The sequence below is a fragment of the Protopterus annectens genome, chromosome 6.part1 (genome assembly GCF_019279795.1).
Source record: "Protopterus annectens isolate FY-2018-M chromosome 6.part1, PAN1.0, whole genome shotgun sequence".
NCBI classification, from domain to species: domain Eukaryota; kingdom Metazoa; phylum Chordata; order Ceratodontiformes; family Protopteridae; genus Protopterus; species Protopterus annectens.
Window position 1 is genome coordinate 149,498,740 of NC_056738.1, and position 18,422 is coordinate 149,517,161.

General features: G+C 35.3%; 1 protein-coding gene across 1 annotated transcript in view; it reads left to right on the forward strand.

The window, feature by feature from the left end:
* The window catches only part of ABCB11 (ATP binding cassette subfamily B member 11), a 991,743-nt gene that overhangs the window by 543,959 nt on the left and 429,362 nt on the right, over positions 1-18,422 (forward strand). The window contains exon 9 of the mRNA XM_044075586.1: positions 9,276-9,447. Coding sequence (XP_043931521.1) covers positions 9,276-9,447 — 172 coding nt within the window. The remainder of the gene's footprint in view (positions 1-9,275; positions 9,448-18,422) is intronic.

Below are 18,422 nucleotides of genomic sequence, written 5' to 3' on the forward strand. Positions count from 1 at the left end.
GGCATTGAGCTTGAGGCCATGGCTTTGACACCAGGCATCTGTCTCAGTGTGGCCCTTTTGTAGGATGTCCACATCATTAGGAGTTTCAATTATGGCTCCTAGTTTGCAGTCATCTGCAAACTTTGTTAGCCAAAGACCTTCTGTGTTAGCCTGTACTTCAGAGAAGTAGAAACCAAACAGGAGAGGACCCAGGACTGAACCCTGTGGTACTCCACTTGTCACTGGTCTGAAGTTTGATTTGGAGTCTGCTACTTTCACAGTGTGGGTTCTGTCAGTGAGCCAGTTGGCAACCCATCTTTTGACATAGGGATTTATACCTAGTTTAGTGAGTTTATCTATAATTCCAGAGTGGGGGATGGTGTCGAAAGCCTTGGCAAGATCTAGATAGGCTGTGTGAACCACCTTACCCTTGTCTATGGCTTTGGTGACTGCTTCAAAGAAGTCTATCAGGTTTAGGAGAGATGATCTATTTTTTACAAACCTGAACTGGGTGGGGTCCAAAGTTTGGAGATTTCCAATGTCTTTGTTTATAAGTTCCATGAGGATACGTCCCATGGCCTTGCAGACCAGGCTCATCAGGCTAATGGGGCGGTAGTTCCCGGGGTCAGTGGTGGCTACCCCCTTGTGGAGTGGGATAACCATCGCTATGCGCCATTCAGTGGGCACAAAGCCAGAGGTGAGGCTATGATAGAACATGGTACTTAGGTGGGGTGCCAGTTCATTCTATAGTTCATATAGAATGCAGCCTGGGATGTTGTCTGGTCCCATGGATGCTGTGTTCTTGGCTTTGGAGAGTGTGTTTTTTACCTCTGCAGCCGTGATTACAGGAACTTTGCATTCTTCCGGTATAGAGATGGGCCCTTTATGGGGTGTGTGGGGGCTAAAGTTAGCACTGAACCTATCTGCCAGGATGTTGGTAATGTCATGCATATTCTATGACTGCTACAGCTGCTTCACTACAGCTGCTTTGTTAACTAGTAAGTAAGAACAATAGGTTAATTCTGTGAATATTCTGCAGCGGTTACAGCTGCTTAATTAACTAGTAAGTAAGCATAATCGGTTAATGGTGTGCGTATCCTGTAACTGTTACAGCTGCTTCATTAATTAATAAGTAAACATAATGGGTTAATGCTGTGCATATTCTGTGACTGATACAGCTCTGTCACTAACAAGTAAGTAAACACAGTGGGTTAATGATGTGCATGCTATCTGACTGCTAAAGCTGTTTCATTAACTAGTAAGTGAGAAGAGAGAGATAATGCTGTATATATTATGCAAAGTTCTTTAAGGTTAAGGTTGGTATTAATGAGTTGTAAGATATTCCAAAAATGAAAAGTATTGTCACAAAGTATATCAACAATCCAAACCTGTGGCTGAAGAAACACAATATATGATAAAAACAAGCTTTTATTGTCAGTAAGCGCTTTCGTAGTGCTTCTCACACCACTTCCTCAGACCTTTACATAAAATATGAACTTGCAAGCCCTTCTTATATAGGTGACTCAATTAACTCAAACTACTTAACTGGCATCTTACAATGCTATCTAATTATACTCGTTATATCTAAAACATCCACTGCTTACTAAATCTAATACTTCTCACATATATATTAGCTGCTAGTTCATGCTTAACTAATGAATTAATTCATAAAAATACATAAAAATACATGGTATATATTAAATTGTGTACATATAAATACTAGCCCAAAACCTTGAATAATCATTAAAATTTATACACAAAAATAACTATAAAATAACTTATTATACTATTTGGCCAAAGGTCTGTTTCTAAGTATTGGTTTTAAAGGAATCCTCTCATTAAGGCCTGAGCCTCTATCAGCCCTTAGCCTAATAATCCAGTGTGTCTCTGATGGTTCTGTATTATTAATGGTGTCAGCCCCTCTCTCATTTTCCTCTATCTTTTCTATTGTTTGGAACCTAAATGCATGTCCTGGTTCTGTGTTCTTAACATGCTTGGCTAAAGCATTTGTGAGGTTCTGATTTTTAATTTGTAGAAGGTGTTCACGTATCCTAAGTCTAAGTTCCCTGTTAGTTTTGCCTACATAAAAATTCGAGCAGATATCACATACTGCTATATATACAATATTTTTAGTGTGGCAAGTAGCCTGTATGTTAAATGTAAATATTCTACCAGTATCAGGATGCGAAAAAGTGTTGCTAGTGTCTATAAATTTACGTTGGTTGCATTTTCTACATGGTGTAGTGCCTTTTATTGGTGCTGCTTCTCCTTCCTTACCTACCGTACCATCTCTAGGATAGCATAGGTGTCTTTTTAGGGATTTCTTATTCTTAAAAGAGAAGCTAGGATCTTCTCCTACTATCTCGTTTATCTTAGCATCATGCATTAGAATGGGCCAATGTTTCTTAATTATTCCTGTCACAATGGACATATTACTGGAATATTGTGTGGGAACTCTTATTACCTTTCTTTTTCCTTGTCGGCTAATTACATCATCTTCCACCCCTCTTGCAAAATATGGTTTATGTATTATTTATTAAGAATAAGAAATCCCTAAAAAAACACCTATGCTATCCTAGAGATGGTAAGGTAGGTAAGGAAGGAGAAGCAGCACCAATAAAAGGCACTACACCATGTAGAAAATGCAACCAACGTAAATTTATAGACACTAACAACACTTTTTCGCATCCTGATACTGGTAGAATATTTACATTTAACATACAGGCTACTTGCCACACTAAAAATATTGTATATATATATATATATATAGCAGTATGTGATATCTGCTCGAATTTTTATGTAGGCAAAACTAACAGGGAACTTAGATTTAGGATACGTGAACACCTTTTACAAATTAAAAATCAGAACCTCACAAATGCTTTAGCCAAGCATGTTAAGAACACAGTACCAGGACATGCATTTAGGTTCCAAACAATAGAAAAGATAGAGGAAAATGAGAGAGGGGCTGACACCATTAATAATACAGAACCATCAGAGACACACTGGATTATTAGGCTAAGGGCTGATAGAGGCTCAGGTCTTAATGAGAGAATTCCTTTAAAACCAATACTTAGAAACAGACCTTTGGCCAAATAGTATAATAAGTTATTTTAGAGTACATTTTTGTATATGAATTTTAAAGATTATTCAAGGTTTTGGGCTAGTATTTATATCTACACAATTTAAAATATACCATGTATTTTTATGTATTTTTATGAATTAATTCATTAGTTAAGCATGAACTAGCAGCTAATATATATGTGAGAAGTATTAGATTTAGTAAGCAGTGGATGTTTTAGATATAACGAGTATAATTAGATAGCATTGCAAGATGCCAATTAAGTAGTTTGAGTTAATTGAGTCATCTATATAGGATGGGCTTGCAAGTTCATATTTTATGTAAAGGTCTGAGGAAGTGGTGTGAGAAGCACTACGAAAGCGCTTACTGACAATAAAAGCTTGTTTTTATCATATATTGCGTTTCTACAGCCACAGGTTTGGATTGTTGATAGATTTTGTGACAATGCTGTATATATTATGTTGATGCAACAGCTGCTTCATTAACCAGTAAATAACCACAGTGAGTTAATGCTGTGCATATTCTACAGCTGTTACGCCTGCTTCATTAACTAGCAAGTAAATATAATGCGTTAATTCTGTACGTATTCTGTGACTGCTACAGCTGTTTCATTAAATTATAAGCAAGTACAATCGGTTAATGCTGCACATATTCTGCAGCTGCTACAGCTGCTTCATTAACTAGTAAGTAAGCACAGTGAGATAATACTGTGCATATTTATTCTGTGACTGCTACAGCTCTTTCATTAACTAGTAAGTAAGCGCAGTGGGTTACTAATATGCATATTCTGCGGCTGCTATAGTTGCTTCATTAATGAGTAAGTAAGCAAAATGGATTAATGCTGTGTATATTCTGTGAATGCTACAGCTGTTTCATTTCCTAGTAAGTAAATACAATGGGTTAATGTTGTGCATATTCTACGACTGCTACAGCTGCTTCATTACAGTTGCTTTATTAACTAGTAAGACATCACAATGGGTTAATGATGTGCATGTTCTGTGACTGCTAGAGCTGTTTCATTAACTAGTAATTAAGCACAGCGAGATAATGCTGTGCATATTCTGCAGCTGCTACACCTGCTTCATTAAATAGTAAGCAAACATAATGGGTTAATTCTGTACATATTCTTTGACTGCTACAGCTGTTTCATTAAATTGTAAGTAAGCACAATGTGTTAATGCTGTGCATATTCTACAGCTGCTACAGCTGTTTCATTAACTAGTAGGTAAACACAATGGGCTAATGCTGTGCATATTCTGTAGTGTTACAGCTGCTTCATTTCCTGCTAAGTAAGCACAGTGGGCTAATACTGTGCATATTTTTTGGCAGCTACAGCTGCTTCATTAACTAGGAAGTAAGCACAGTGGGTTAATGCTGTGAAGTAAACACAGTGGGTTAATGCTGTGCAAATTCTGTGACTGCTACAGCTGTTTCATTTCCTAGTAAGTAAACACAATGGGTTATTGCTGTGCATATTCTATGACTGCTACACCTGCTTCATTACAGCTGTTTCATTTCCTAGTAAGTAAACACAATAGGTTAATTCTGTGCATATTCTGCAGCAGTTACGGCTGCTTCATTACCTTGTAAGTAAACACAGTGTGTTAATGTTGTGTATATTCCGTGACTGATACAGCTGTTTATTATCTAGTAAGTAAGCACAGTGCATTAATGCTGTGCATATTCTGTGACTGCTACAGCTGCTTCATTAACTAATAAGTAAGTAAGCACAATGGGTTAATGCTATACATATTCTGCTGCTGCTACTGCAGATTCATTAACTAGTAAGCAAGCACAATGGGTTAATGCTGTGCATATTCTGTGACTTCTACAGCTGTTTCATTAACTAGTAAATAAGAACAATGGGGTAATGCTGCGCATTTTATGCAGCTGCTACATCTGCTTCATTACCTAGTTAGTAAACATAATGAATTAATGCTGTGCATATTCTGTGACTGGTACAGCTGTTTCATTAACTAGTAAGTAAGCACAGTGGGTTAATGCAATGCATATTCTGTGGCTGCTACAGCTGCTTCATTAACTAGTTAGTAAGCACAATGGGTTATTTCTTTGAATATTCTGTGACTGCTACAGCTGTCTCATTTACTAGTAAGCAAACACAATGGGTTAATATTGTGCATATTATGTGACTGCCACAACTGCTTCATTAACTAGTAAGTAAGCCCAATGGGTTAATGCTGTGCATATTCTGCAGCTGTTATGGCTGCATCATTAACTGGTAATTAAGCACAGTGAGTTAATGCTGTGCATATTCTGCAGCTGCTACAGCTGCATCAATTGATAAGTAGGTACAATGGGTAAATGCTTTGCATATTCTGTGACTGTTACATCTGCTTCATTAACTAGTAAGTATGCACAGTGGGTTAATCCAGTGCATATTCTGCAACTGCTACAGCTGCTTCATTAACTAATATGTAAGCACAGTGGGTTAATTCTGTGCATATTCTGTGGCTGCTAAAGTTGCTTCATTAACTAGTAAGTAAGCACAGTGGGTTAATGCTGTGCATATTCTGTGACTGCTGCAGCTGTTTCATTTGCTAGTAAGTAAGCACAATGGGTTAATGTTATACATATTCTGCAACTGCTACAGCTGCTTCATTAACTAGTATGTAAGCACAATGGGTTAATGCTGTGCATGTTCTGCAGCTGTTATGTCTGCTTCATTAACTGGTACGTAAGCACTGGGGTTAATGCTGTACATATTCTGCAGCTGCTACAGCTGCTTCATTAATGAGTAAGTAAGTACAATGAGTTAATGCTGTGGATATTCTGTGACTGCTACAGTTGCTTCATTAACTAGTAAGTAAAGATAATGGGCTAATGCTGTGCATATAGTGCGAATGCTACAGCTGCTTCATTAACTAGTAAGTAAGCGCAGTGGGTTAATGCTGTGCATATTCTGCGGCTGGTACAGTTTCTTCCTTAACTAGTAAGTAAGCACAGTGGATTAGTGCTGTGCATATTCTGCAAATGCTACAGCTGCTTCCTTAACTAGTATGTAAGCACAATGGGTTAAGGCTGTGCATGTTCTGTGGCTGCTACAGCTGCTTCATTAACTAGTAAGTAAGCACAATGGGTTAAGGCCTTGCATAGTCTGTCACTGCTATAGCTGCTTCATTAACTAGCAAGAAAGCACAGTGGATTAATGCTGTGCATATTCTGCATCTGCTATACCTGCTTCATTAAGTAGTAAGTAAGCCCAGTAGGTTAATGCTCTGCATATTCCGTGACTGCTTCAGCTGCTTCATTAACTAGTAAATAAGCATAACATGTTAGTGCTATGCATATTCTGCAGCTGCTACAGCTGTTTCATTAACTAGTAAGTACGCACAATGGGTTAATGTTGTGCATATTCTGCAGCTGCTACAGCTGTTTCATTAATTTATAAGTAAGCAGAATGGGTTAATGCTGTGAATATTCTGTGACTGCTACAGCTGGTTCATTAATTTGTAAACAAACACAGTGAGTTAATACTGCTACTTTCATTGTCAGGGGTGGTGGGTTTGAATGCCTTCCACTCTAAACAAATATATTAGCTAAATATTCCAAGATTTTGAAGTAAAGTGCATGTATAGCACACAGAAAACTTGTCACAGTTTAACAAAAACCTAGATCTGTAGAGAGGAGATGATGTTTTTTTAACCCAGAATCAGTGTTTTTAATGGTCTTTGGAATTAAACACTGTTATTTAGAGCTGATGGATTGCTGTTGTTGTTATTGTCTGTGATGGACTTCAGGAATTATTCCATCTGTTTGCTGTCTTATTCTTTATTTTTTTCTTCTTTAAGCAGTTCTTTTTGTTCATATGCAACAAGCAACATTCTTCTTCTGAAAAGATATATAGATTTTTTTTACAATATTTAGTTCAAATCCAGAAACAACTTCAATAGTTATAAAAATGAAATCATCTTTATTTAAAACATAAATTCTGATTCACCTCAGCAGTTCATATTAGTCCCATATTCCAGGATGTAATTTTAAGTCCTTTCAAAGGCAGTTCAAAATCTTATGCCTGCAAGAAATTTGCAGCTCATAACAACAAATACTGTCTAATGTGTAGGTTATATAACAGATCAACAGTTCTACACCAACTTTATACATTCTGTGATATCAGATGGAGCGTGATCCAGAAGACCTGTGTTTGATTAGTGGCCAAAATGCTGGATGATCCATTCAGGAAGGGATGGTTGTTAGTGAATGATCTGTCAGTTTATCTATCTTATTTCAGTCCCAGAGCAGAAATGACAGTGTGAGTTAGACCACAGATGTGTGCTCTATGCAGAATGAGTGGGACATGATAAAAGAAGCCTGCCAAGGAGTAAATCACACATTTGTTAGGAACACCAGATGTATGGAAGTGCACATCCATGTCAAGACAAGTGCAGCAGACATTACAGAATGATCACTGGCCCAAAAGTGAAGTTTAGTGCAAACCAAATATATACCTCTATGTGGGATCATAGCTCTGTTTGTGAATGCAGTTTGCAATTTTACAGTGTGTGTGTGTGAGTGTGTGTGTGTGTGTGTGTGTGTGTGTGTGTGTGTGTGTGTGTGTGTGTGTGTGTGTGTGTGTGTGTGTGTGTGTATCTACTTCAGATATTCGAAGTTGCAGAACATCGAAGCACACATCATTGAGGACGAGATGATCGATATTCTACAACATCGAACATGAAAGTAGACTAAATTAAAAAAGGTAAAAACTCTGCTTGTAAGTTTTTGCAGAGGGGTTCTTTATGTATTTATACTACACTGAAGAGAGCAGTAAATTTCCCATAACATGCCATTTTGTTCACTTTAGTGCAATCTAGGAAGTTGGTATATTTTAGTAGTAGGGGGTGTGGGGGTGCAGGAGGGCTTGCCCCCCTGCAAAAATAGGAACTAAGAAGTTTTCATGTTTTAGTTTTTTTTTTTCAGTTCAATATTGCAGAACTTTAATACTCTGGTCCTCGATGATCAGAGGTTTGATGTTCTGCAATTTCAATACTGTGAAGGGGACTCATATATATATATATATATATATATATATATATATATATATATATATATATATATATATATATATACATATATATATATATATATATATATATATGGATTCGTATCAGTTCACAGAAGGACCATTTCACTGACACCCATTTCACTGAGACCATATCACCTAAAGTTCATTTCAGCTAAAACTCATTTTACCTAAAACTCATTTCACTGATAAGTAGTACTCTAAGGCAAGTCAAAGGTATATGTCCTTTTCCCCACTGTAGTGCAATCCTGGTGTTAGTATATATAGGTGGGGGGTGTGGTGTTGGGTTTTACCAAATAATGTAAAACAAAACCAGACAACAGAAAACCAAATTAAGTGGGGGGGACGGCCCCCACACCCCCCAACCCAACTATATATACTAATACCAGGATTGCATTACAGTGGGGAAAAGGACATGTACTACTTGTCAGTGAAATGGGTTTTAGTTCAAATGAACTTTCAGTTCATATATATATATATATATATATATATATATATATATATATATATATATATTTTTTTTTTTTTGCTCTTTACTGATCTTATCTGAACACTACGGTATATGCATTTAATAAGGGATATTCTGCCTCAAATCCATACCACTGCTTTGAATTTCCCTTGTAGCTGCTAGGGGAGGGGTATAAGCACTAATTCAGTTGTAGGGTTTTCCATATACAGTATTCTACAAAAGACTGCAATCTATTAGTGACCTAGTAGAAGTAGCTGTTAAACTGTGGGCTTCTTATCATTAAATCTTCTATTGCAGGAGCTTTCCTCTGATTGAAATAGATTACTCCCAGACACTTAATCAACATAAAGTATATACATATGTATATATCCCAGACATGTATGGCTGAATACTTGTGAAATCTGGGTTGTATAATGATGTTCAGATCAATACCAGCTACAGCCTCAGAATGGTGTGAAACAGACTAGAGGTGAAATATTGTTTATTATTAAGTCATTTTATTGAGAAACATTCCATTACAGCTTTGTTGCAAAATCTGTAAAAAATGATAAAAACACCAACATATTTTAAGCAGTAACACAAATGCTACAGCAGTAATTATTATGATAATGGTTATTGTTGTTATCATTATTATTATTATTATTATTATTATTATTATTATTATTATTATATTTGTATTGGTGAAGCAATATAAACTTTTTTTTTCTCAGTGACATCAACAAAATAAATGACGCCATTGCTGACCAAGTTGGAATCTTTATCCAACGTTTCACTACATTCATTGCTGGATTTCTGCTAGGATTTGTCAGTGGCTGGAAACTCACTCTTGTTATTGTCGCTGTGAGCCCTCTCATTGGAATAGGGGCAGCTCTTATGGCATTGGTAAGTGTGACTGCAATTAATGTGTATGGTAAAGTAAATTAATGAATGCTTATATAAAGTGAAAAAGTACCATTTATCCATTCTCATGTGTTTTGTGCATACTTATGGGAATATGTATGCTATCCCTACTGACAACAATCTCGTTTAACCCAATGTAATATGGTTAACAGGTGATGTGTTAAGTTGTTAAAATGCTAGATAAACAAACACCCCATTTGACTAACACGAATATCTCAATGAATGCAAATATTCTAAAAGATGAGGCTCTGTTTGTTTTGAGTCTAAATGTAATTTGTTATAGATTTAGTGATAGGTCAATTAATTGTGGTATGGTGTTAAAGACTATGGTATATCATTATTTCCTAATGGATTCACTGAAACAGTTTATAGTGTTAAGCTACACGTGAATTGGATGTTGACTATGCTTTATTCTTAACTGTCAAAATCATAAAGTGTTAGATACAGTCTTGTTTATAGGCTTCTTTTTACCTTTTTAGTTCTTACTGTCCTAAGGAAATGCAAGTAATTTTAACTTACAAACAAGTGAATGTTTCTTTTGTGATTATAGTTTCTTGTTTTATTGTTATCTTTGGTAATTCAGACAATAGCAAATGAAATATAATATTAAATTAAGTTTAGAGCATATTGAAAAAAAATTATGATAAAACTATGCATGGCCCCTGATACTGTACAACAATGCATTTTCAAGATTAAATGGATGGATGATTTTCTGCAGTTATTACAACACACAACTTAGTTACCCTTGTAAAATGTCACATTGTTTCAAAACAGTAACTTTTCACAAAACAGGCCTGTCTTGAAGCTAACAGGATATTGGTAAAGCCTTTAAAACTACCAGGTCATCACATTTGGCAGCCTAGTGCACATATATAGTTAGCTTTCAAAAAAGCTGTTTTTCATACAAATCAGCATTTCCACAGGAAATGAGACACCCCATTTCCAGTGCAGTGACAAAACTGAATATAAATAAGTTAAATTCAATATATTGTACCTACAAAGAGCCTTTATTCTCCTGTTACATTTTTGATGTTATCCAAACTTAAGGAATTAACAATTTCATATATCTACACATTTAGTTTGACTACCAAATGGCATTTATCTACCCCTTGATTTCCATCACAAAAAAAAAAAAAACTAAATAAAAAAATATATGCTTCTTACAATGTTAGAAAAAGGTTGTTACCAATTCCAATTCCAGAATGGGTAAATAAGTATTTACATTCCAAATGGAGTATGGAATTCTTTGTGTATCATTTCCTGATGAATTCCGTTAGTCATAAGCAAACACTCTGAAATGGAATTTTAGGTGCTTACTGCTCATACCTGACACTTTATATTATTATACAATGCTAAACCAACTGGGCTGATGTCCTTTATTAACTACTGACTACTTTTCAAAGTGCGTTTTCTAAAATTTGCCCCTGCACTTGCCAGTATATTTCCTTTCCTGCCTACTGTCTTCAACATTTTCCCAAAATGGATTTGTCTTGTCAGCATGTAACTTTAGCATCTAAAGTTTTATGTATTATGGTGCCTATTCTGAGTTATGAGTCATAGTTTTTCTTCTGTACTACAGCATGTAGAAAAAAGTATGATTTTTATTCCCTAACTCAGAATATGTTTACTGGCATAATGTACATGGCAGTACTTTTCTAGCCTCACTTTCTCCACTAGCACCCTACTTCCCACACGATGATCTGAAGGCATAAATGGACATTTTTACCTTAACACATCCATGCTTTCATGCCTCAGGTTGAGCCTGAAAATTGTCATTGGACCAGTGTGCTTGCCTAGTTATCAAATGTAAAAAAAAAAAAAAAAGATAAATTAAAAAAAAATTTCAGCAGCTTAGTATGCCAAATGATACATAAATTGAAGAGTCTTTCTGTGGTAATAACAGTACTGAGAAAAGTCACAACACATAAAAATAAATTTTGTAATCTGTTGTTAATAATATCATATTTGTCATCTGTTAACATCTATATAATGCAACTTAACTGAACATAGTTCTTTGTGGCACTTAAGTTCTGGGTATTGTGTAATTATTGCGATTCTATCAGTTATATAAATCTCTGAGGCATGTCTGAAAACATTTTGAAAACAAAAGCACTGCCATTCAGCTGTTAAATAGATAAATAAACAGAATTGCTTCCTAGCCATTAGTCCATTTGACTTAGATTCCATTGCATTAAGAAAATATACTATTAATAATGTTATTCTTACAAAAAACAGTATGTATAAAAATGACCACCAATGGCAAAAACAAACTGAATTTAATAAATAAATGGTAAGCACATTCGCTGTAAAACAAACCACTTCCTCAGACCATAAAAAAACAATTAAAAATATCAGCTGTAAATATCTAAAAGACTAATCAAATGATACCACACATTGGTCAATCTGAATCATGTGATCACTGAACTAATAAACAGTTTAGCTAAAACAAAGCATCAAAACATGTGGGCAAGACATAAACGTGGTAATATATGGAAAATGCATCTTGTGACTCCACTACTAATTGCATAAAGAACAAATTTCTGTGATAAGCAGGATGATGCTTACTAAAGAAAAACATTCATAAATGTTCCATTCAACGATGAGTACTTCCTAATGCCTGTTATTGCATAGCAGCAAAACCAACCCCTTTCTGTGTACGTAAACTACGTGTCATGTTGTCATAGCAGCACAATAGAAGCTGTTATCTCACTGAGACATTTATGTGAAAACCAAATATAACACAAATGCATGTACCTAAATGCACAATACCAAACATATATAATATGTATTGATAAAATATTAACACATAAAATAATCTAAAGCTACGTCCTAATATCTGACTAAGCTGATATTCAGGCAATCAAATTATGAAAACAACACTTATAGTTGCCTAAAAACAATGCCATATAGATGTGTAAATAGTATATACAAAAATATATTGTTGAACCATCTATTAACCATAAAACAACATATTCTACTGCACTCTATCAATTGAGAGAAATGCAGAAAAATGAGCAATACAAAACATGGTATATACGTGGAATGAAAGACTTAAAATAAACAACAGGAACGAAACTGTCAGCAGACAAATGTAAACCTTGATGTTGGTACAAATAAATAAAGTCAAAAGACAGAGCGTAACAGTATATAAACAAATGGTTCTACCTAGAAGATTAGTGATTGTGTTTGGTTAGGGGCGGGATAAGTGAGTTAGGGTTGTGTATGTGGTTTTGGTTGTTGATTGTGGTGTGTGAAGCATGTTTTGTACTGTCGGTTATGTGGTGTCGGTGATTGCGTTGTCGGTGTTGTGGTGTTTCGTTTATGTGAGGTAGAACCAAACAAATATATTGGTGAACGATCTGTTAACCATAAAGCAACATATTTTACTGCACTCTATGGATTGAGATAACTGCAGAAAAGCAATCAGTGCAAAACATGGTATACAGGTCGAATGAAAGACTTAAAATAAATGACAGGAACAAATCTATCAAAATATAAATCTTGATGTTGGTACAAATAAAGTCAAAAACAGATCTTACATCTAAAGAGACATGATTACAGACAAATAAAAATCCCAAGCTGAAGAATTACAATGTCCACTATTGAATTCATAATTTTGATGAACACTATGTAGAGCATGAAGCTAAAGTACACAAAAACAGAAACACTATCAAACTAAAGCAGAGGGAGAAGTGAATCACAAGAATTGGAGTGACTAGAAACATATTAAAAAACATAACAAGCAGATAATATTCAGTAGGGCAGAGGTCGTAACTTCAGTATAGGTAAGCCTGTGAATCATCTGCTTGAAAATCAACAATCCATTTCAGTTCCTGCTTCTCAGTCAAATTCTTGATATCGCCCCCTCTAGGACTCTCATGAACCAATTGTAGAACCAAAAACATAAACCTATGTGCAGTACTGTTTTCTTTTACACATTTCACCAGAGCATTATCTATCTTAGCATTAAGTATATCATTAATATGCTCACATATCCTCTCCTTAAGCATCCTATTAGTTTTACCTATATATAACGCTGTAAAGCAGACTCACTTGACAAAATATATTAAATGCTTACTCTTGCAACATGCAGAAAAATTAAACTCAACCTTGTGTGATGTACAAGGATGTTGTATTTATAAACTACAAGAAATAAAACCACAGACACTGCATCTCCGACAAGGAAAAGTACCAAAATATGTAGATGTCTGAGGTGATGGAATAAATCCCTGTCTGTAGCATAGTTGATGCTTTAATGACAAGTTGTTCCTAAAATTTATTATTATTTATTTATTTTATTTTATTTTACATTTGTTGACCGGGCTAGTCTAGCTGAATATATGTCCATTTTCAGTAGAGGCCCGGGGAGAAAAGCTCCAATATTAATTACAAAATTACAAAACAAGTATTATTGTGACATAAACATATTATTAATTACAATGAAATTTAACATAAAAATTGATAAAAAAATGCATTGAGGTGAAAAGGGAAAGGTGTTAGAGATATGAGGAAGAAAAAGAATAGAGAAGAAGTGAGAAAGAAATAAGAAAAAGAAAAGAGGAGAGGGTTAGACTGGGTTAGTACAGGAGCAAATCCAGTGTTTATTGAGATAAAGTTTTAGATTCCTTTTAAACAGAGGGAGTGATGTGAGAGATGAGATCTCAGATGGAAGCTTATTCCATATTTTTCCAACAGCATTGGAGAACAAGCAATCACCTGCTAAATTGTTAGTTTTAGTAGTATGGATCAGAGGTTTGTTAGAAGAGCACAGGTGTCTCAGGTTAGTGTAAGGTGTAATGAGACTGGAAAGTATTGGGGTTTTGCTAGGTTGGTATAGGGTCTTGTGCACTATAGTAAGCTGTTGGAGTTTGAGTAGATTGAGGAGTTCGAGCCATCCTAGTTCTTTTAGGTTCAGGCAGTGATGGGTCCTGAAAGTAGATGCTGTAGCAAATCTAGCAATGTTATTATAGGATGTTACTAGTTTATTGAGGTTATTTTTAGAGAGATTGGTGAATATTGGTGAGGCATAGAGTAGGGTAGAGATTAGGTGGGTTCTAGCTATTGTGGTCCTTGCCAGTGGAGTGAGAAAGGTTTGATTCTATATAGTGATCCTATTTTTTTGTTAACTGATTTTATAGTATTGTTAATGTGAGAATCAAAGTTGAGATCATTGTCTATAGTTATTCCTAATAGCTTAGTGGTAAGATCAGGCGAGATAACTGTACTGTTGTTGGAAGTGAGAGTGAAGTGTAAAGGAATGGACTTTCGGGTAGGTGAGAAGAGTAGTAGTTTAGTTTTCTTAGGGTTAAGGAGCAGGCACCGTTGAGAGAACCATTGTTCTACAGTGTTAAAGCAGTTTTGGGTAATAGACTGGTTCAGTTTGAGAGGTGGCTGTACAGATTATTGTGGAGTCATCTGCGTATTGAATGCAGGTGGTGTTAGGGATAGCTGTTTGCAGGTCATTGATAAAGATGGAAAATAGAAGGGGGCCTAGGATAGAGCCTTGAGGAACCCCTACAGAGATAGGAAGGTGATCAGATAGTAAGTTTTTCCAGAGAACTGCCTGTTGACGGTTATTTAAGTATGATGTGAACCAAGTAATGGAAGGAGCATCAAGTGAGAGAGAAGTAAGAATGTGCAGAAGAAGTTGGTGGTTAACCATGTCGAAAGCTTTAGACAAGTCAATGAAGACTGCAGATGATAGAATATTTTTATTGCGGTTAAAGTTGATCGAGTTAGTAAAGGAGAGCAATGCAGTGGTGGTGCTATGGGAAGGTCTAAATCCATGCTGACAAGAAGCAAGTAGGCTGTTTTGGAGAAGGTGGTTAAGTAGTTGTTTATGTATGCATTTTTCCAATATTTTAGCAAGAGGGGATAGGAGTGCTATAGGATGATAGTTAGAGAAGTCATTGGAGTTCCCACCTTTGTGGAGTGGAATAATATGAGATATTTTCCAGATAGAGGGAACAGTTCCTTCTGTAATAGATCTGTTTAAGAGTATAGAGATGGGATAGGCTATAGCTTTGGCAGCTATTTGAAGGAACTCTGCAGGGAGTCTGTCGGCAGAAGGGGTGGTAGGTTTTAGTTTATTAAGGAGTGAGAAGATAAAGGAGGTAGGAATAGGTTTAAAATGAAAAGCAGGAGGTGGAGTAGAAGAAGATGTGGGCAGGTTTGAGGTGTCAGGAGATAGGTGACTAGCCAATGTTTGGATAGCATTTGTGAAGAAAGAGTTAAAGGCATTAGCTGTTTGTGAGGGATTGTCAGGGTTGGAGCCTAGTGGGTTGGGTGTGACAGATTGGCCTGGGGAAAGAAGATGATTAATACTTGTCCAGAATTGTTTAGGTTGTTTGTTAAAGGTTTGTTGAGTTAGGAGAAAATAGTTCTTTTTGTCTGTCAAAATGTTTTTTTTTTGTACTGTTTCTAAGTTCTTTGAAGGTTTGGCGGTCAGTCAGATTTTTAGTAGTGCGCCATTTTGTCCAAAATTTGTTTCTAAGAGTGATTTTTTGCCTGGTGTCATTGGAGAGCCAGGGGGCTGGTTTAGCTTTGGTTCTAATAGTACGTAGAGGTGCATGACAGTCTAGAATGGATAGGAATGTGGAACTGAAGTGTTCTACTGCTTCATTAAGAGGAAGAAGGTTTAGTAGAGACCAGCTACATTGTTTTAGTTCAGCTAGAAAGAGTTCGGAGTTAAATTGCTTTTTTGAGTGTAATGTTAGGACAGTATTAGGAAGAGTTAGGTTTGTTCTATGTCTAATAATGTAAGTTAGTGAATGGTCACTTAGATCATCTGGAAGGGTACCAGATGTACAGGTTTGGTGGGGGTTATTTGTAAGTATCCACTCTAAGGTAGTTTCATGGATATTGATTTTATTAGTTCTGGTAGGGCTGTTGATAACTTGTGAGAAACCATATAAGTTTATATGGGAGGTGGGGTTTATACTTTTACAGGTATTCCAATCAATGTTTACGTCACCTAGGATAATTGTTTCTTGTGGGAGGTTGGAGGAGAGCCAGTTAAGGATATTTTCTAGTGTAATAATGTTATTTCCTGGGGGAAGGTATGTACAAATAATATTTATTGCTTTACTTTTGTTGAGTGGAAGCTTTAAGCAGATAATTTCGGTATTATTGTCAAGGGGTAGGTTGGGATGTATAGTACTGATTTGAAGGTTAGCTTTATATAAGATAGCAACTCCTCCTCCCTTTTTGACTGGGCGGTCATGTCTTATAATATTATATATATTATATTAAAAGAAAACTTGTGTGGAATCAAGCACTTGCCTCAATTCTTTATCAACCATAAGGAGTGGCCAATGCTTCCTAACAATATAACAGGCTATTATATCATTCGCATAGGTAAATAAAACCCTAGTGCTGTTATTAAGCATAGAGGAAAAACTGGTAGCCTCAGGCTCACTAACATTTTCAGAAAAAATATGGTCTAATTTTCGAATTCCTCATTTGGCAAACATCCCTGATCATTTCATCAATTTCTCCTTCACAATGTCCCCTGCCTAAGAAATCTTGTTTTAATTCCTTAATTGCTGTATTAAGTGTCTCACCACAATTATGAAGCCTCTTGAATCTCAAAAATTGGCCTTTAAGTACATTTTTAGGGACATGCCTAGGATGCATTCTCTTTTTATGCAAAATACTATTATTTTTACACTGTTTCTTAAAAATACCTGTCTGTAGACCCAAGGCATCCTTACTAACAGAGACATCAAGAAACTCTATGCAATCATAAGAGAATTTGTAAGTGAACCTCAAAAAATCTGTAGCCATATGTAAAAAAACAAGAAATTCTATCAACTTTAGTATAATGCCATTCCAAATAAAAAAAAAAAATATATATATATATATATATATATATATATATATATATATATATATATATATATCATGAACAAATTGCCTATAAAAGCAGATCTTCTGAAAAAAAAGAGTTGTTAGCCAGAACATGTTTAGACTCGCAGTATACCATCACTAAATTGGCATAGGAGTTTGCACAGGCTATGCCGACTGTAACAAACATTTTCTGTAAGAAATATCTGTCATCAAAATAGAAAACATTATTCTCCAAAATAATGTTTTTCAAGAGTCTTTAGATTATTTTATGACATAATATTTTATCTATAAATTATACATGTTTGGTATTGATTGTGCATTTAGGTACATGCATTTGTGTTATATTTGGTTTTCATGTAAATGTCTCAATGAAATAGCTTCCACTGTGTTGCTATGACAAAATGACACAAATTTTACATATATGGAAGGGGGTTGGTTTTGTTATTATGCAGTAAGAGGCATTAAGAAGTGCTTGCCATTGAATGGGACATCTATGAATGTTTTTCTTATAGGAAGTATCATTCTACTTATCACAGAAATGTGTTCTTTATGCAATTAGTAGTGTAATCACAAGATGCATTTTCCATATTTTACCATGTTTATATCTTACCCACATGGTTTGATGCTTTGTTTTAGCTAAAGTGCTTATTAGTTCAATGATCACATGATTCAAATCGACCAATGTGTGGTATAATTTGATTAGTCCTTTAGATACTTATAGCTGATGTTTTTAATTGTTTTTTATGGTCTGAGGAAGTGGTTTGTTTTGCCATGAAAGCATTTACCGTTTATTTAATAAATTCAGTTTGTTTCTGCCATTGGTGGTCATTTTGGTTCATTTTTACTTGGATTGCTATTTGCGAATTATATACCACCTTCATCCTCTGCACAACTTGTTATTTCATAAAAAAAAGTACATATTATATTAAGATGCCAGGCTTCATTCTTGTATTACTGATTACCTCTTTATTTGCACGTTTATTTTATTATTTGTTTATTTTATTGTGGCTTATTTTATTGCACTTTGACTATCTAACTGGCTAAGCTGGTAAGATGTATTTTCAAAGAAGGTCTGAGGGAAAGGTTTAATATAAGCAAAGTTCAAATAT